The sequence below is a fragment of the Lissotriton helveticus genome, chromosome 7 (assembly GCF_964261635.1).
Source record: "Lissotriton helveticus chromosome 7, aLisHel1.1, whole genome shotgun sequence".
Taxonomy (NCBI): Eukaryota; Metazoa; Chordata; class Amphibia; order Caudata; family Salamandridae; genus Lissotriton; species Lissotriton helveticus.
The window spans coordinates 1,689,952,613-1,689,974,242 of record NC_136068.1 but is presented as its reverse complement, the minus strand read 5'-3'; the positions used below and the strand labels follow the sequence as shown (position 1 = coordinate 1,689,974,242).

Genomic DNA, 21,630 nt, shown 5'->3' with positions numbered 1-21,630 from the left:
CATTTTTTACAGAGATCGAACATTTTTCGAAAATAACACTCGATCGCGTGATCTCGCAATATTGTCTTGGACTACAAAGTGACGTCATAGCGTCAGATATTGTAGTTCTAATCGCCGTTTTAGTTGATTATTGTTATGGTTGCGTGCCCCTCGAGGGTCTCACCTCTTTTACAGTGTAGACGACTAATATGGAATAATAGTAGCGCCAACACGGGACCTGGATAGCATGCATTGAACTCTAAATACTAATGCCTAACCAATTTGTTAACTGGGACATACAAGCCCTTCTTGAGTTTGGGCATAGCTAGGAAATAGAACTACCAGGTAGGACACCATGACATCACCTGGTAGTCCTGTTAAGGTTTAGGCGGCGATGAGTTTTATGGAAGATGAACTACAGAAGGGGACACAGTGATGTCACCGTGTAGTTCTGACAAGCCCCGCGATACCACGAAACTTTTACCGTCATGGACCGAGACGGTTTAAAACTCGGTATTGGTAGTTGCGTTGATATAAGGCTAGCGGATTAGACTCACAATATCCCTGAATAAGTGTAACAAAAAACTATATAAACCATAACAATAATCAACTAAAACGGTGATTAGAACTACAATATCTGACGCTATGACGTCACTTTGTAGTCCAAGACAATATCGCGAGATCACGCAATCGAGTGTTATTTTCGAAAAATTTTCGATCTCTGTAAAAAATGCATTAAACGAGGGTTTCAGAAACTTGGGCTATAAGATGTGAACAAGAGATATCGCTCTGGTTTTTGAACAGAACTTTTACACAAACATCTGTTCAACTACAAAAGAACTACATCGGATTGCTAGAGGGGCTATCCAGGGACCAGTCAAATAGAGCGTTACAGTTTGTCTCTTTGCCTCCCCCTGTCTCAGCCACGGCCAGAGGCAACGCCGGACAGGTAAGGGGTCACATTGGCCCTCCATCTCTTTACTTTAGAAGACTTTTTGAGAACCACGAGGTTATGGACAAGACAGATACATACAGACCATCTTGTGTGTATAATGGAGGTCTAATGAGGGTCTCCTTTATTTATGAAGCATTTGAAAATAAGAGGAGCAGTAGATATGTGAAGGGATGGTTGATGTCCTAGAGAGTAGGATCTTAATATCACAGTGTCAGACTGAAAAGCGAGGCTAACTCACTGGTACATGTTAGGAGTGGGATTAGATAGGACTAGTGAGTCCTGCAACCCATGTTCAGTTCCAGTTTACTTTTGCTTTTCAGAGCGGGGTCTCACTACGCCTGAGCCAGGTCCAGGACGAGGTGAGGTCTCTTCCCCGGGCAAACTGGGTGAGTGGTTATATGTACTATAGTTAGACATATATTCAGGGTAATAAAGTAAAGGAACGGCCCTTTTACTTTCAGGTGGTTATTTCCTTGTGTACAGTGTGTTTATTTTACTTCTTCCTCCACAGATCCAACATAGATACCAGGTGCCAGAGGAGAGAAGTCACAGTTTATGGAGACTTATATCCTTTACTGTTAGAAATATATCATTGTAATATTTCTTTTGATTGAGTTTTTTTCACCAACACTATTTTTTTGCAGTCGCATCGATAGAAGAACAGAGGCCCTGACGAAAGCCTAGGGTTCATTTCCCGTGAAGGCTGAAACATGTTGGCCCCTATGCATATATTTGTTAAACTGCATGAATAATGTTTTGCGCTGTTCTTGGTTTTAATTAGGAATAGGTTCTGGCTGAATAAAACACTATAATGAGATTCTCTATCCTATTTTATATTTCACGCACTTTTCTTTTTTGCACTGCACTTACCCGTCAGATCAGATTCTTATGGTTGTCTAAATGTTGGTACATGTGAACTATGAGTCCGTGAAGGGTACTGCAATTGTCTCGGTGATCTAGAGACACAAGACCCAGGACGGAGGACCATATGATAATATTGATCACACATGATATTGATGGGAATCCAAACATAGTTATTCACTCTGCCAACACGAGGTTAACCATCTTCTGTATGACGCCTTGAGTCAGAATCCTGTTCTCTGATTTCATCTCAGTATACCAATGAGTTGCTGAGATATAATTTTCTGAATATAATTTTCTGATTAGATTTTCAGTTGATAGACCCATAGGTTTGTTAGGTTGTTTATATACTGGTACAGGGAGATACAACCTATGCAGGTCTCTAAATGTCTCTCAGGCCCTCCCAAATTTTGTGTGTTAGATATATTTCAATAAGATAGCAGCTCATTGGACAAAGTTGAAAAGTGTTTTATGGGTTCACTGACCAACCTTCCTGTAAGTACCCTGCTCATTCTCCTGTGATTAGACCTGGGACAGAGGGCGCTCAGTGCAAAAATAGGGCTTAGACCACTTTTCTATTGGTGCAGAAATTGGGTGACCACCCCACCCCACCACGACCTTCTTTCCTATCGGCATGGTCCAGAGGATGTCATTGGGTCACTTGATAGCAAGCAATCCTTTATACAGATAGGCTGCGAGAGACTTTGGACTACCCCTTCAGATTGCAGTGGGGTAACCAAGTCTGCCTTAAACCATTTGTATTGGCAGCATATGCTATCCACATATTTTGGGCTAGTGGGATCAGGCTCCCTATCGTCTGCATTGCTTGATTTTAAAGTAGAGTTTAAATTGGAACCCCTCCTTGATGAGGTTGAGCTCATTTTAGCGAAGTCATTGTATTTGAAATTCCGTTATTGGACTCTCCTACCCCTTCCTTTACTTCCAATTGGCAGTGCGCATCAAGGGATCTGGAAGGGACATGCCCTTTCTGTGCTGGAATCAAAGTCTTCAACTTAGGGGGCCCGATTCACAGAACTAACTTAAGACAAAATCCTAAACTTACTACCATTTTGGTATTCACAGAAGGCACTTACTCATTTTGGTATTCACAGAAGGCACTTACTCATTTTGGTATTCACAGAAGTTAGGACTCCTAACTTTAGGACTCCTAAATGCCTTCTGTGAATACCGAAAGTCTTAAAGCTAGGATTTTTCTCAGTTTAGGAGTCCTAAGGTTAGGAGTCCTAACTTTACTACTCCTAAACTCAGAAAAATCCTAACTTTAAGACATTCGGTATTCACAAAAGGCATTTAGGAGTCCTATAGTTAGGATTCCTAACTTTACTACTCCTAAACGTTTGCAAGCCTAACTTAGAATTTTTTTTGTTTGATCCTACTTGGTAAGTGTTAGACCCGGGATCCCTGGTTGGCTGAGGTAGGTACCTTAGGCCAAATAGGCACCCGCAGTTCAACGTCAGGGAAAGGAAGGTCACCTTCTGAAATAGCCCCGCTCACCCCCTTGGTAGCTTGGCACGGGCAGCCAGGCTTATCTACAAGGCAAATGTGTAAAGTATTTGCAACCACGCTCACAGCAACCCAATGATGACACCACAAAGGGACTCCACACGAGTTATAAAAAAACGAGTATAAACTTTAGATAAAAAGATATACGATAAGACCACACAATATAAATCCAACATGTGCTTATTTGTAATATTTCTCCAGCCCTTGTAAGTTCTGGCGATAATAATGAGCACTTCTAAACATTCTACTGTAATCCTAACACCATGTTATGCACATTGTAATTCTAGAATCATGCACATTTGCAATGTAAAAATAATGCAATGCGTACGCAACAATCTGGCACTTTGCGATGTAAAAATAATGCAATGCATAGCACAACAATCAGGTACTTTGCAATGTAAAAATAATGAAATGCGTAATACAACCATCAGGCACGTCATCATACAGATGTAAGGCTATGCGTAATACACTAATCAGGTAGTTCGTTATGCAGAAACAATACAATGCGTCATACGACAATGAGGTAGTTCATCATGCAGAAACAATGCCATGCGTCATACACTAATCAGCTAGTTCATTATGCAGGAAAGCGGCAATGCGTAACACACTAATCAGGTACTACGTTATGCAGAAATGATGCAATGTGTAACACAACAATCAGGTACTCCGTTATGCAGAAATGGAGTAATCCGTACTACACTCCGGCACCAATCACAGTGCCTCAGGCGGTCTCTCCGCCACTCATGTTTACTCGCAGGTAGCAAGGACAACAGTTGTCCCCAACACGGGTATGGTATAACACAAAAAGTGCAGCTCCACGCTCCAGCCCCGGTACTGCCTCTCCCTTGGCAATACGGGCCTCAATACGAGCCGAAGCAGAGGCTCGCGCTGCTGAACTGAAAGAGAGGTCAAGCGCGTCTCCCTCCGAGCTAGCGCCACGCCCCAGGAATCAACACACGTTACCAAACTCACTCTCCTCTCCTAGTCCAGCGGTTTGGGCCTCTGGTGCAATCTTTGGGACTTGGCAACGGTGGGCTCGGGCCGGAGGCTCAGCTCCTCCAGGGCTGTCGGTCCGGGCTGCTACTGCTACGAAGATCTCAGGCTGCCACAGGGCACACACAGCATCGCTGAGACTTCCTTGAGCTTCGGGTGCACTATCACTGGGCACTCCACATGAAGGTCTCAGGCTGCATGAAGATAACGCGCACAGCGTCACTGAGACTCACTTTAACACCGGGTGCACGATAACAAGGCAAATCCTCACGAAGGTCTCACGGTGCACAACGCACACAGCGTCAATGAGACTCACTTGGATTCTGGATGCATGATAACAAGGCAAATCCTCACAAACGTCTCAAGGTGCACAACGCACACGCACACAGCGTCGTTGAGACTCACTTGGATTCCGGTGCACATGATAACTGGACAATCCTCACAAAGGGGTTCAGGCTGCTCAAAGCACACGTACACCACGTCGCTGATCCTTGCTTGGACCCCAGGTCCCCACGATCACAGGGCACACCTTACGAGGGTCTCAGGCTGCAACAAGCACGCGCACACAGTGCCACTGAGTCTCACCTGGAAACTTTTGTGTTCCTGAGTTTCTGCAACAGGGAGCCAGCTCACCTCAGGCCCTTGGGGATGAGTTACTTCAGGAAACAGCACACAACAAAGTCCTTTGAAGCAGGGGAACACAGCACACAGCAAAGTCCCTTTAGCCTTTCCTTGGTTAAAACAGCAAACTGCAGGCCAGCCCCAGAACACACAGCAAGGGTCAGTCCTCTCCTTCAGTCTATTCAGTTTTTTCGTCCGTGGCAAAGGTCCTCCTGACCATGAAGTAGCTCCAGTCTTGTTCACACGTGATAAAGCCATTCTCCAAAGTTCAGGGGCTTCAGGTCTCATAATTATACTCCTCAATGGCTTTGAAGTCTTTGTGTTTCAGGGGGCACTGACCCCTGCTCAAAGCAGGCCTGGGTGCCTCCCTGCCAGTGACACCGTCTTCCTTTGATTAGTGAGGGTCTGGATTCTCAATCACTCAGCATGAGATGGGACAATTGTTTTATAGCAGCAACCCAGGCCTCTTCACCTCTAGGGGCTTCTCCTCCCCCTACACTCCATGTCTCACCTCCACCACTGGGTCAAGACATTACTCAGATAATATCACTTTCAAATCCAGACAGTCAATCCACAGCCAGGCAGGGCACACATAAATGTTAGATCACAAAAACTCAGCCACTTCTAAAAGAGTGGCTTCTAAACACACAAGGCAAAAACTACCTTAATAAAAAGATGTGTTATTACATTTTGAGTTCAGGCATACTAAACTTCACCTTTCCATCTTACGCCTTTGGGATGATAGGCTGGAAAACATCTTACACAGCCTTCCCATTCTATCCTATGGGCAAGAGGGCCTTTCAACAGTGAAAAACGAAATAGAGAATATTTCACTGTCAGGACATGATACATACCTTAGCACATGTCCTACATTTCACATACACTGCACCCTGCCCAGGGAGTACCCTGGACCCACCATAGGGGTGTCTGATGTGCATAGAAAGGGAAGGGTAAGGTCTGGCAAGTGAGTGCACTTTTCAGAACAACATGGCAGTTTAACAAACTGCATGCAGGCCTGTGTTCCATTTTTAAGGCTACTTGTGTGAGTGGCACAATTAGTGCTGCAGGCCCACTAGTAGCATTTGCATTAAAAGTCCTGGCACACATAGTGAACTTTACTAATAAGGCTAACAAACCAATCATAGAACTCCAATTACCATTACACTTTATACAGGGAGCACTTGCACTTTGACACTGTTTAGCAGTGCCAAAGTGTCCAAAACATCTAAGTTGGCAAAACAAAATCTATCACAGCACCAAAAATAGAGGAGGTAGAGGCAAATAATCTGGGGTAGTCATTCCAAGAAATGCCAGGTCTTACAGTAAGTGATGTAAAATGGGTAATATCAGAGCAAACTGACAAGTTACACAATTCACCCAGAAGAGAGTTGATATAAAATAGCCATATATTTAGGGCTTTATCCAGGGTTACACAGTTAAGGATTATATTTCTGATAAAGCTAATCTCATCCTTGGGCCCAAGTGAAACCCATAATAACAAGGTTTTAATCAGAAGGAAATTCTCTACAAATTGTAGATTTACCTCATGGTGAAGTTTAGTGTTTGCTGCACATGGTGCCAAATATAAAAGCCTTTGAAATAATGTATTCCCCCCCCCTCAACTATTGGGGTAGTTTTATCATATGATTAAACCAAAGAAAGGTTTGTGTGTATTTGCGATTGGTATTAGGAAACAAGGCATCATATAACATAAGAACATTTCCAGTTGCTCTTATAATAGGAGAAGTTATAGGAAAGGATATGGTATTGGAAAGAGCCAATATAAACTATAGAGGAAAAGGTTGAACTATAAATTTCTCAAGTTCTATCCATCAGGGAGTAGAAGATCCCACAGTATTTTGAAACCAATGTGAGCCTTGTCATACAATAAACACATTGTGATAATCATAACAGTTAAGTAATCTCAAACCAGCATTAGCATTAGCATGTCCATGGTGTGCATAATGTATTATAGGGGTCTTTCCATTTCCTATAAAAAGTGATATTATTTGTTGAATTGCTTTGTAAAAAGAGGTAGGAACATAGATAGATTACATAGATAACATATATAGTATTTAGAGTACAATTGATTTAATATTACCCCACCAAGTAAGGTGTAGTGAAGACCAATTACGTATTTTAGTTGTACCTTTGTGTATAAGGGATTCACCATTGAGTATTGGTAAAGAGAATATCCACTTATTTAAACTTATGTGGCTACCTAAGACTGTTGTATTACTTAATCATATCTGGTGTGCAATTGACATTTAAAGGAAATAATTCAGTTTTGGTAATGTTTAATATGGAACCTCAGACAGTAAGTAGAGATTGATTATAACTAAAGTAACTGAACGTCATGATTCTGAGTCAGAAATAAATAATAATACATCATCTGCATATGCTCCTGTTTAAGAGTGATATTGCTAATATTTATACCTTTGTTGAGTATGGAATAATTGAGAGAGTTATGATGATATTCATAGCAAAAAGGAAAAGTAAAGGAGAGAGAGGACAGCCTTGTCTAGTAACTATACATAGGGAAAATGAGGTAGAGATATGTCTATTAACTAAAGGTTTAGCAGTAGAGGATACATAGAGGATACATAGAGGATACATAGAGATTTATAGAGGGATTTAATCATGGTAATAAATGGTAAACCAAAATGTCAAACTATATAACCTTGAATAAAAATTGCCAATTGACTTTATCAAATGTTTTTTCTGCATCTAGTGCATATAATCCAGTAGGTAATTCTATAGATGGAATAGACGCAATTCTATAGACAATTAACCTAGTATTATGATCAGAAAGTCTGTTTTTCATCATGAATTGCTCCTAAGCTTGTAGCAAAAATGTATTTGGCAGTTTTGGTTAAGTAGAAAGATTGGCCTATAATTAGAAATAATGGTAAGATCATTGTCTGGTTTAGGAAAAATTACAATTAAAGCTTAAAAAAAAACGGCAAAAGAGTAATTGTTTAAATCTGTACAAAGAGTGCGGCAGTAAGGTGTTAAGTGCCTGGTAAAGGTCTTATATAACTCAGCGGATGCCTTAACAGGCAAGGGATTTACCAGAATTAAGGGATTTAATAGCAGATTGGAGTTCAGATAAAGTGTATATAATCTTGAGTAAGGGTAGGCATATTATATGAATGTAAGTCTTCAATAAAATTAAGATCCACCATACCTGGGTAACTGTATAAAGTAGAATAATATTTTTGAAATTCATTCAATATATCTTTCGAGGATGTTAGAAGTTGTCCCGAGTGTGAGTGAATAGCTTGTGTACATAGTGTATCATGTCTAATTGTTAAGTTATTTATTGATTTGCTTAAAAGTATAAATTTGCTTTAGTGCTAGGGATTTGTATGCCTGCATGTTCGCTTAATGTCGAATTATATTCCTATCACAATTTTTTAAGTTGTTTCTGATACTTTATATTATCAGAAGAAATATACAATCTTTCATATTTAGAGATGTCTTTCTCCAAAATAGTCAAGACAAGCGTGCCCCTAATTGGGGGACCTCCCCTGGTCACAGCTCTGTCCCCTCCTGGGGTTGAAACTTCTCAAAAATAAAGTTATACCAACGATTTGCTCCAGAATTCTCTTTATTTCATTCTGTTATTTTTTTCTTTTATCATGTATTGTTTTAATGTTTCCATTCAAATGATAATCACAATCTCCAGCCTTTTATTCCCAGCCTTTAATCCAATGAATTTCGGCTATCTAGTAGCCTTCATCAGGGAACTGGGGTCTGAACATTAAATCAAGTGTTTAATACATAAGGAACCATAGGAAAATATATTTGGAATTCATGCAGTAGCAATGACCTAGATGATTCCGGGGAAGGTGTGCCAATAATGACGTGTGATATTAACTCCAAAACCGGTGATAATGTGCTTGAATGTGCCAATTGTGTAAACATTCAGAGATATCAGTGAATATGAGTGACCAGTATCAGTGTGTGATTGTTTCCTCTAAGAAGAAACGGGTAAAAATGGGAACGTATTCAAAGGTGCCAAGTCCATGCAAGTATCTTTTGTGTGATGCTCGGTTCACTGCGTAGGATTAACAATAATTTATGCCTAAACAATATATCGATTTGTACCATTGTTGACATGAGCAATAGTCTGTACCAAGATCAAAACGATGTAAACATAAGTGCCAAGCCGATCAAACATAGCCCATCAAAACATCGTGCAGGTGTCTATTACTGAATTATGTCACCCTTGCTCCGCCGCAGTGTGTGCACGCCGAATTAACTTGTGCCTAAGCATTATATCCATTCGTGATTTAAGAACCATTGTTAACACGGGCCATAGTCTCAACCCAATGTAAAATGGTGTGAATATAAGCGCCAAAAAACTATCAATCATAACTTACCGGAGGGCGTTTGTGGTCGTCAGCTCCTCCTCGTGCAAGTGAGCAACAGCTAGACAGGACTATTATGTGAGCCTAAATGGGGGCCATCTTGGAAGGTGCAACCAGAGTGTATACAAAAGAAATAGCAAGTGAAGAAAGAGTCAATCCTAATTTGTGGGAGAAAAATTAATAATAAACGAATAATAACCACAAAGGTGAAATTCAACATAAACTCCGCATGTACCTTCAAAAAAGGTTTAAAAACGATCAGAAAATTTACGTTTATACGTATACGTATACGTTTTATCCACGACTCTAAATGGGGAAAAAAACTCAGTGTTAGCATGCAATGTTAGTGCATATGATTCAAACAATGTCTCTATAAATAACAACAATACTCCGTCCGGTCATTTATTCCCATTGGTTTTAAGGTTTCAAGCTTGTAAATCCAATAGTTTTCGCGTTGTAGCAAGTTTTTGTTATTGTAATATTGGAACAGGAAGGGGTAGCATAGCCCTATCTCAGCACAACACTGCCATTACCATTTTCTGAAAGGAAAACAAACTTCTGCAATTTGGCCTATGTACGATTTGTAACATGTAAGATGCTAGTTATAAAATGATTTAATGCGTGTCAGTCTTAATAAAGGAATGTTTATGAATATACACCATGCTTACCCTGGTGCAAGCAACTTCTTGAATTCGGCAGAGCTGGACTTTGCAGTGCAGGTACACTTGTTTGGATTGATCAATGAACTTGAAAACACTGAAGGAGAATCGGCCAATAGTAGACACTCCATCCTCTTCTATGACTATCTGTCCTTCTCTCGGGTTTGGGCATCTGGCATAAAAATAAAACCTCAAAATTAAACTAAGTGCTTATTCAGAAAAGGTGCTTGGAGTTATCCAGAGGGTGAAAGTATGTGGGGTTTAGGGGAGTATTTACAAAAGTCAGAATTTATGCCTGCACAAAAATATGCTTCTTCAAGAGCTAACTAGTGTTTTGACAGGGAGCATTTGGTCTCAATGTCTTCTCTGTCATAGAGCCCTTCATGATCAAAAAACACATAAGTAAGCCCACTGTTTCAAATGCCTTTAATTTGCGTAGTCTCTTGTTTTGTCTGAGGTATTACCTCTAGTTTGAGAGAGTTAGGAAAACGTAATTTCTTATTTATAAACAAACACAACGTAAACTACACAAACACTAGTAATTTGATAGTTATAGTCTTACCTTAAAGTTATAATTTGTACCCAGCCTAAAACTTACAATCACTCACAGACCTCCTACACAGTGTTCTTCACTCACTAGCCAGACTATGTATTAACTATAACTCACGCCTTCCACATGCACAGCTTATTCTCTATCATATTACATCACTTGTAGCATGGTTAATAATAACATTCATAAGAACACTCATGAAATCTGAAATGACATAATTTATGTGAAGAATGTGCATGATAGAGAGATGAGTTATAGTTAATGTAGTCTCACTAGCAAGTTCACAACACTGTGTTTGAAAACTAGTTCTGAAGCCGAAGGCTGAAGATGAAAGTAGACAGTGTGGAACCATGTGGATCTTCACAGGTGATAGGGATATTTAGTAACTTTGGGCAATCTAGGTGACCAAACTTGTGTTGATTGGCAAGGTAGGAGGAGAACCAGTCAAGGACATTGCAGTTAATCCCATTCGAGACTCCAGGGTGCTTATGAGGGTTGGATGGGTGACTGTGTCAAAGGAATTTGAGAGGTCCAGCAATATCAGGGGGCAGGGATCATCTGCAACTGTTGTGAAGTGGGCATCATCTATGATGTGTAGGTCTCAGTCTCTGTGCTTCAGGATGATCTGAAGCTAGACTGGTAGTCCTGCAGGAGATGGTTAACACGGATGTACTGTTGGAATTGAACAATGATCTTGCTGAAGAAGTTTAGGTGAGTGATGGGTCTGTAGTTAGAGGGGTCATCAGGGTCTAGTGTAGGTTTCATTAGGAGTGGGAAGATCTGAGAAATCTTGAGAGCTTCTGGGAAGATGCCTGGAGTGAGAGAGGCATTGGCAATTGTAATTAAGGGTAAGAGAGAGTCCCCAAAGAAAGCTTTGATGAAGGACGATGGTAAGACATTACCTTCATGAGAAGTGGCTTTGAGGGAGTTGACTATACAAGCCAGATCTGGGACAGACATACTTTGAAGGCTGACCATTGCTAGACTCTAAGAGAAAGGGTGGGAGTAAGAATTGCTGAAGGCTTTGTGTTGTCGATGTGGTTAGATCATTTAAATTTTTGTTACTGAAGAGTTTGATGACATTGCACTTTTCTGTGGAGTGAGGAATAAGTAGGTCCAGCTGAGCGTTGATGCATTACTTGATTTTCTTGGACAGCGAACTGCTTCATTGATTAAAAAATGTAATATAGTCAGATATCAGTGTTGACCCTTGCTGTGTGTTTGCTTCTAAATCTGCAGAGAGAGCAGAATAATGTTCTCCTGTGTACAATGTTTTTTCCTAAAAGTGATTTGGAACCAGAACAGTTGTGCATTGCTCTCCGCCCAGTCTTGGAGGTCGTTGAGAAGCAGTGAGGGATGCCACTTTTCATCCACTTCGAGAAGAACAAAGAGTCAATGATAAGAGGGATCATTTTAGTTTTTTTTTTATATATTGGGTTGATGATGAAGACTTTCAGAGAATTAGGAATGGCAGCGTCAGGAGGAGCTAAGTAATGAACGGGATGGCCACACACTGATAGTGCTCTCATGTAATGCTGCATATTCTGGGCCCTCGCTGAAGGATGAGGGGTTGGACAACTGCTGTAAAATGAGGGGGAGCAGTGACATCCTCGCAGACCCACCGGGCCAGCCCAGCTCACACCAACAGTCGCATGCTGCACAAGCGCAGACGGCCTTTGAAGAGCGCCAGGTGAAAGAGTGACAGCCACAAGCCCATGGGGCAGGCGCGATGAATGGAAGTTTTACTATCCTGTCAGGAGTCCCGGGTACTGCAATGTTAAAGATGCTGTCAGGGCCTAAACGCCACATCCCTGCTATAGAGGCCCATGGAACAGGTTGCACCCCCTCGCTTGTTTCAGTATAGATCTGAGCTCCAGGACCGGGATCCTTGACGAGAGATGGCCACAAGCCCACGGAGTAGGCTGGGTAAATGGGAGCACTGCGCTCCTGCCTCCAGAGTCCTAGGTTGGCCCACTTGGCCTTGGCACTTAAGTGTACCCTTACTCAGAGATGAGGCTCATGGCCCAGAGACGAGGCTCATAGCCCTGCCCCCGCCCTTTACTCACTCCAGCACAGACGAGGTTCCAAGACTTGCACCCCATTGGATCAACACATACATGTCCCTTGGTTAACCAGCCGGGCCTTCTCAGCCTATGCCAATGGACTCCCTACATGAGGACAACAGTACTGCCTATTGCAAATTGTGAGGACGCCCCTCTGGGGCCCCCCTTTTCTGTTTTATTCACTGTGAAGCAAGCCACACCCTCCCACTCACTGCTGAGATGCTTGTCGGTTCACCTCTCCTATTGCACCGGACAGCACACCCTGCTTGGCCTACCGCATGTACCACCAGGTTGGAGGAATGACCACTCTGGGAATTAACAGTCTTGGCCAAGCGCACTCACCAATGGGTTGACTACCTGGATTCAAGCTTTCTTTCATGTGCCACAGGGGTGGTACCCCCATACTGAACCCTGACCAGCCACGGACACTTGAGGCCTACCTGACTGTAGTCCCTCATTTTTCTCTGTGGCCTTTCCTGGATACTGCCCATGTCCCTATCCATTGCCTTACTTAATGGCTTGTCGTACTACATTAAGCACAAAAAAGTCCTCCACTACCTGAGAACCATCGGGACAGATATTGTTATCCTTCCAGAATATGGACATAACCCCAGAAGAGTTGCAGAAACTTAAACAAGACTGGGTGGGCACAGTCATCAATGGTAGCCGACAGGTGGCGACAGACGGAACTTCTCCTTCCTCTAGTTGCTTCAAGAAAGGCGGGGTGGCTATTCTGCTCTGATAAAACCTCTCTTGCAGAGTGCTTAAGACTAAGGACCTGGTTTAGATTTTGGCAGAAGGGTTACTCCATCACAACGTTGACTGGATATCCCGTCCACCGAAAAATAAATCCCATTATATCCTATGGGGTTTATTTTTCGGTGGGCATGATATCCGCCACCATTGTGATGGAGTAACCCATCTGCCAAGATCTAAATCAGAATCTAAGTCGGATAATGAGGGATGCTGCATACTTGCAAAACTACACTTTGCAGACATAATGCTGATACTCCGCTCCATTTATGCACCCAAAACTAATAGGACCCGCTTCCTAGTCAGCTTTTCCGAGTTACTTGTAGCCTACGTCTGCACTCCCCTACTTATAGGTAGTGCCTGGAACTTGGCCCCAGACTGGGTAGTGACTGGAACTTGGCCCCATACCTGCTCTTAGGATGCACGAGCTGGTTAGCACTCCGTACTGGGCTGGACAGGTAGGTTCTCAGTGTCCTTTTGTCCCACCATGCACTGGTGGATGTGTGGCACAATTTGCATCATGCGGAGAGGGAATATACTTTTTCTTCCTGTCCGTATGGCTCTCAATCTTGCATTGACTACTTCTTGCTCCTACACCCCCTTTTCTCCTCTGTTGCAGGTTGCTCTATCACTGGAAGTGACTGGCATGGATCAAAGTATGGTCTTTGCTACAATTACCCCCGGCAAGATGGTGAATGTGGCCTTACGCTTATTCCCTGCCAGGCTGAAAGGATGTCCTGAGGGGCCACATCCACTCCTACATAACAGACAATGTTGGCTCTATTGATCCTGTTAGAACCCTTTGAGTTGCTGGGAAGGCCACACTATGTGGAGGTGGGTGGGAGATGACACCATCGCCAAATGCCAGACTCTGGCAACTTTGAAACAGTGAAAAGTAAGGTTAATGTAGCCCACTCCCGCTACATAGCAACCCAAACAACTGACAATTGTAAAATGTTGGAACTAGCCATGATGCACTTCAATGCCCTCTAAACTGAGGTGAGGTTCTGGTTAAATCACGATGACACAAATATGATCAGGGTGAAAAGGGAGGTTAATTACACACTGCCCAGCAGCACCAGTATGAATTGCAAATGGCGATCCCAGCCATCCGCGATGCATCTGGTCAGTGCCCCTTGACTCACCCCCTCAAAATCGTACAACATTTCAAAATGTTCCACTCAGAGCTATACCTCTCCAATTCAACTGCCTCTCTGGTACTAATTGATGACTTTTCAGGGCAGTTACACTTACTATCCCTCACAGACGAAGGACGGGCATACTTTGAAGGCAACATCATGGAGGAAAAGTGGCAGATGCCATTCCAGCACTTCCTGCTTGCAAATCCCAGGTGAGGACAGATCACTTGGGGAGCTCAATAACGGATTAGCTCCTACTCCTCTGGGTAAGCCACTACTACTCCCTCTCCTCACACAAGCCAGACTGCACTACGACACCTGCACCCTCCGCACACTCAACACCGAACGAGACCACCCCTGCTACCGGGCCACCCCGAAGCACACCCACGGGCCCTTCACCTGCCAGAACTGCAGACTCACCAGCATCCAACCCTCCAAACCACCAGCCAAAGAACCCAACCACCTCCGATGCATCCTCCTCAACACCAGATCCGCCCGCAAGCACGCCATCGAACTCTGGGACCTCCTAGACTCAACCAACCCGGACGTCGCCTTCCTGACAGAGACTTGGCTGAACGCCACTTCAGCGCCAGACATCGCCATAGCCATCCCTCAGGGCTACAAGATCTCCTGCAGAGACCGCACCAACAGAGGGGGAGTAGGAATCGCCATCATTCACAAAGACTCCATCAGAATCAGAACTAACACCGACGACACACTCTCTACCACCGAGCACATGCACTTCCTGATCCACACCGACCCCAACACCACCCTTAGAGGAACCCTTGTCTACAGACCTCCCGGACCCCGCCCTCAGTTCAGCGACACCATCGCCGACTTCATCAGCACCCACGCCCTTGCTTCCACGGACTACATCCTCCTCGGGGACCTTAACTTCCACCTCGAGAACAACGACGCAAACTCCACCACCCTGATCGACAACCTCGCCAACCTCGGACTCAAACAGCTCGTGACGACACCCACCCACGCCGCTGGCCACACACTGGACCCCATCTTCTCCGCAAGCCCCAACGTCTCCTTCAACCACATCACCGAACCCCACTGGACTGACCACAGATGCGTCCACTTCACCTTCAGGAAACCCACCACACACCACCGCACCCAACAGCTACCATGCCGCTGCTGGGGCAAGGTCACCATGGACCAACTGAATACCACCCTCGCTCTGAGACCACCCACCGATCCCACCGACCCTGACACCGCCGCGAACAACCTCACACAGTGGATCAATGACTGCGCCAACATCCTCGCCCCTCTCAAGACCTCCACAACCAACCACACCAACAAGAAAGCCGCCTGGTTCACCTCCGGACCTCCAAGCACACCTGTCGGAACCTGGAAAAGAAATGGCTCCATGACCGATCACCAGACAACCACACAGCCCTCAAGAGCGCCACCCGCAGACACCACCAACTCATCAGGACCGCCAAGAGGACCGCCTTCAAGAACCGCCTAGACAACAACGACCACAACACCAAAGAGCTCTTCAGCATCGTGAAAGAACTCTCCAGCCCCAGCTCCATCACCAACGACATCCCACCTTCACAAGACCTGTGCGACTCTCTGGCCACCTTCTTTCACCGCAAGATCACCGACATCCACGACAGCTTCAACTCCAACCCCCCCATCCCCAGCCCAACACCCCTGCGACCACCACCCGCACCAGCCGCCTGACCGCCTGGTCCAGCATCACCAACGAAGAAACCATCAAAACCATGAACTCCATCCACTCTGGATCCCATTCGGACCCCTGTCCTCACCATGTTTTCAACAAGGCCTGCACAACCATCGCACCCCACCTCCGGAAAACAATTGTTGGACCCGGCCTCATGGCGTGGTCCTACCCCTCCCGCATGGCTGGGCCAGGACGACAGCGGCCCTCCATTGATCCACGGTCGCCCCCCTGGGCGCTACCCTACACGAACTCCCGACGAGAACAGCCACCCTAGTGAACCACGACTCTCCCCCCTGGAACACGACGAACCCTGCACGCCCCAACGCTGCAGGTCCGGCTACCACTCCGGACCACCATTTCAGGCCCGACTCCATCTTGGGTCCATCACGACCCGAGCACGTGGCCTCGGCCCAACCCCGGCCAAGGCCCCAGCGAAGCCCCGACATCGAGGCACCAAGATCCCCCCAGGTGGTAGAGTGGCCACTCAACGGATCCAGGAAGAGGGGAGTTTCGATGGACCTCCAGCCGTCCCCGGACGCCTGGTATCGATCGCCCCCGGCCTCCCTGGTCGCTGGCTCCACCCCCCTGCTGGGTGTCTGGACCCCATCATCCCGGCCCCTCTGACCCCCAGGCAAGAGGGTCCGGACATCAAAGGACTCCAGTCCTATATCTGGGCTAGCCCCGGAGTAGGACGGCAGTGGAATCTTGGAGTCGAGAGCCCTGCTGACGCTGTCGCGGCTGACCCCGAGAGGTACTCGTTACCCTGAATCCTGAAACCACCTTTGGAGCCTGCTGGCGCTGCCGCGGTCCATCTTCGCCGAAACCACCTTTGGAGCCTGCTGGCGCTGCCGCGGTCCATCTTCGCTGAACCACCTTTGGAGCCTGCTGGCGCTGCCGCGGTCCATCTTCGCTGAAACCACCTTTGGAGCCTGCTGGCGCTGCCGCGGTCCATCTTCGCTGAACCACCTTTGGAGCCTGCTGGCGCTGCCGCGGTCCATATTCGCTGAAACCACCTTTGGAGCCTGCTGGCGCTGCCACGGTCCATCTTCGCTGAACCACCTTTGGAGCCTGCTGGCGCTGCCGCGGTCCATCTTCGCTGAAACCACCTTTGGAGCCTGCTGGCGCTGCCACGGTCCATCTTCGCTGAACCACCTTTGGAGCCTGCTGGTGCTGCCGCGGCCCACCTCCGTTATGACCACCTTCCGAGCCCTGCTGGCGCTGCCGCGGCTCGACTTCTCGGAACCCCCCGGCTCAAGGATTGAGAGCTGTGCACAGGGTATCCCTACGCCCAACCAGAACTGAGACTGTCCCGCTACCCTGTTCCCCTGTCTACGAGACTTTACGGCTCCCTCGATCCGCTTGTATATATTGCTAAAGAGATTCAACCTTTATTACTGATAAAGCCTAAGAACTTATCCTCTTGTGTGGTGTCCATTTGTAGTGGTGTGATTGCTCTGCTGTACGATTATAGGAGAGGACCCTCACCCAGGAGGCCTCTCAACAACGCTCGGCCACTTCCAGAAGGAGGGGTGGACCCAGGGGTGGTCAGTCAGACATCTTCTGCCTCCCCCGGGATCGCCTTTCTAGCATTGGTGGCAGGCGGTGGGATCCGAGCCAACGCAAATCGTACAGAGAGTGACGCAACCACTACCAACAGAAACACACCGCGACTATGACTACTCAAGAAACCAGACCGACCGCGGAGTTCCAGAAAGAAAAAATGGAAGAGTACAGTCATAAGGAATTGAAGCAATTCTGCAAAGACCTGGGCATCGCTACCACTGGCCTAAGCACCAAAGAAGATTTTAAGTCGGCCCTGCAAACATGGGTGGAGGCAAGAGTGACACCACCCCAGAACGAAGATAACCCGGGCCCGAACGGACTCCCGGAGACCGACGCAACTCCAGCGGGGGAAAGACCCGCAAACCTAGACACGGGCCTCTCCCACGAAGACGCCCGGGAGCGAGAGAGGAACCGGCTCCACGAATTGGAGCTCGCCCGACTCCGGCTAGACGGAGAACTACAGCTGGCAGAAAGAAAAATAGCCCTGGAGCAACTACGGCTGGAAGGAGACCTTGAGGAGAAACGGAGGCAGAGAGACCTCGAGGAGAAGAAACTCACGTTCGAGCATGAACGTGGCCTTAAAGAACTAGAAATCAAAGCCAAAACGGGTGAGGCCAGCGCCTCCGGGGGCAAGACCTCGCCCCCACCTATTGACACGAAGGTACACATCCCCAAGGATGTCGTCAAAGAATACTATAAAAACGACGACATCCAACAGTGGTTCAAAGCATATGAAGTAGCCATGACCGCCCATCGAGTACCCCTCAAGGACTGGGGCGCCGGCTTGTGGGGAAAGTTTGTCAAAGAAGGGAGGGACGCCTTGCTAGAGCTCCCCGATGCCGAGATGACCTCGTACGAACACATGAAGGCCGCCCTCCTCACTCGCTACGGACTCACCCCCGAAATGTACCGGCAGCGATTCCGAGACTGTAAAAAAATCCCCGGTACCACCTGGGTAGAGTACGTGAACTTTTTTAGTAGAGCCCTTGAGGGGTGGATCAAAGGCAGTCAGGTCACCACCTACCAGCAGTTGGTCGACCTCATTATATGGGAACACCTTTCCAACAACTGCTTCGTCGAACTCCGGCAGCATCTCCTCGACAGTAAACTGACAGAGCCATGGAAACTCGCTGTCGAGGCTGATATGTGGGTGAGCACCCGAGTCCCCCGGAGTCCGATGGGAGACTACGGCCGGGGGTCCCCGGGGAACCACCGGCCACGAGGTGGCGGAGGAGGCCAGAGCAGGGGCCTCGCCCAAACGTTACCTGCCACAGATGCCAGAGGCCGGGTCACTATGCTAATGACCCCCTCTGCCCGATGAACCAACGACCCGGCACCACCGGACCTCCAACCCGCCAGATCGCGGCCGCCGCCCTGGGTGAAGAAAGAGGCGAGGAAGAGGACAATGACCCCGAGCAGGCCAAGTGGGAGCCCGCCGCTATGTCCTTGGTGTGCCTGGGGGAAAGAGACATGATCCCCCGAGCCCCGATCCCAGGCAACACACAGAAGTACCGCCAATGGGTCACCATTAATGGACACCGGGCCGAAGCCCTCCGTGACACTGGAGCCAGCGTGACGGCGGTCCGCTGCCATTCGGTGACACCTGAACAGATTTTGCCCAACGTCCTGTGCCCAGTACGGTCGGCGGACAACTCCGAGAGCTTGTGCCAGATGGCACGTATCCCCTTCGAATGGGGAGGTGTGCCGGGCATGCTGAAAGTGACTGTCCGGGACGATGCCCCCGTGGACTGCCTCCTCGGGAACGACCTGGAAAGTTCCCCCTGGGCCCTCGTCGAGCGGAGAGAGCATCTGGGGATGCTAGGACTTCCCGAGTGGGTCTGTGCGACCACTCGATCAATGACCGCCTGGGCATCCGCCTCTGCCGCCCGCCGTCCCCGAGGACGCCGACCCTGAAACCGGGCCCCAGGGGCCCAACCATGAAGACCTCACCGAGCTCGGCCACCTTCCAGAACTAGCCCAATGGCGCCAAGAAGGTGGCCCCACCCGTGAACAATTCCGGCAGGAACAGAAAACGTGTCCCTCCCTCGAGGGAATCCGACAATAAGCCGCCGCTTAAACCGCCGGAGACCCCTCAGGGTCCCACTGGATCTATTGGGACCACGACCTCCTCTACAGCGAGCAGAAGATTGCCGAACTGGGGGCCAGCCGAGTGCTGGTGGTCCCCCGCCGATTCAGAGACTTCCTCTTGACCCTAGCACACGACGTGCCCCTCGCCGGGCACCTGGGGCAGGACAAAACCTACAGCCGCCTGGTGACCCATTTCTACTGGCTGAAAATGCGCAACGATGTGAACAATCACTGCAGAACCTGTCCGACCTGTCAAGCCAGCGGGAAGAGCGGGGGGAAAGTCAAGGCCCCGCTCCAAACTTTTCCCGTGGTAACGACCCCCTTCGAGCGAGTGGGGATCGACATAGTGGGGCCCCTGGACCCCCGCACCTCTCAGGGTTACCGCTTCATCCTCGTCCTGGTGGACCATGCCACCCGCTATCTAGAAGCCATCCCCCTCCGAACCCTCACGGCCCCCGTGGTGGGCCGAGCACTAAAGGGGATCTTCTCCCGAGTCGGCTTCCCCCGAGAGGTCGTGAGTGATCGGGTCACAAACTTTATATCCAAGTATATGCGGTTCCTGTGGCAACAGTGCGGGGTCACATATAAGTTCACCACCCCATATCACCCCCAAGGAAATGGACTTGTGGAGCGGTTTAACCGAACACTCAAGGGGATGATCAAGGGCCTAGAAGAGCCACTCCGACGCAAATGGGACGTCCTCCTGCCCTGTCTCCTGTTCGCCTATCGGGAGGTGCCCCAGAAGTCCCTTTGGTTCAGCCCCTTTGAACTATTGTACGGGCACCCTGTCTGAGGCCCCCTCAGCCTGGTCAAAGAAGGCTGGGAGACGGCCGTCCAAGATGCTCCACCGGATGTCTACCTCCTGACCCTCCGCAACCAGACTCGGAAGTTCCGGGAACTTGCCGAGGCCAACCTTGAAGCCAGTCAGGAGGAGATGAAACGCTGGTATGACCAGAACGCCTCGTCCATCGAGTTCGAGCCGGGCCAGCAGATCTCGGTCATGTCCCCGGTCGAACCTTGTGCCCTCCAGGACAAATGGACGGGGCCCTTCAAAGTGGTGGAGCGCAAGAGCCCCGTCACCTACCTGGTGGACATGGAGTCCCCCCGGAACCCCCTCCGGGTTCTACACGCCAACCGGCTCAAGCCTCACTTTGCCCGCACAGAACTAAGCCTACTGCTGGCTACAGATGACGGAGCCGAAGACGACTCTGAGCCCCTACCGGACCTCCTGAGCACCGCCGAGAAGGACGGCTCCGTCGAAGGGGTCACCCTCTCTTCCACCCTGACCCCAGAACAGCACCAGGACTGCCGAAAGCTGCTGGGGCAATTTGCGGACCTGTTTTTCCTCACCCCGGGGTCACCCGGTGGTGTGTCCACGATGTCGACACCAGGGACAGCCCGCCCGTACGACACCGGGCTTTCCGAGTTCCCGATCGAGTTCGGGCCTGCATCCAGTCCTAAGTTGCCAAGATGCTAGACCTGGGGGTGGTCGAACCCTCAGACAGTCCCTGGGCCAGTCGGTTGTCCTGGTCCATAAAGCCGCCGCCCCCGGCGCGCCCCCGGAGCTCGGGTTCTGTGTCGACTACCGGGGACTGAATGCCGTCACCAGGACCGACGCCCATCCCATCCCCCGGGCAGATGAACTGATCGATCGCCTGGGGGCCGCCAGATATCTCAGCACTTTCGACCTCACGGCCGGATATTGGCAGATCGGCCTCACCCCTGGTGCCCAAGAGCGATCGGCCTTCTCGACACCCGACGGCCACTTCCACTTCAAAGTGATGCCCTTCGGCATGAAAAACGCCCCGGCTAC

At 48.1% G+C, this 21,630-nt stretch overlaps 1 protein-coding gene across 1 annotated transcript in view; it reads right to left on the bottom strand.

Moving 5' to 3' along the window:
- LOC144769637 (alpha-tectorin-like) overlaps window positions 1-21,630 on the bottom strand; it is a 355,087-nt gene that overhangs the window by 95,143 nt on the left and 238,314 nt on the right. Inside the window, exon 15 of the mRNA XM_078653811.1 lies at window positions 9,975-10,137. Coding sequence (XP_078509937.1) covers window positions 9,975-10,137 — 163 coding nt within the window. The remainder of the gene's footprint in view (window positions 1-9,974; window positions 10,138-21,630) is intronic.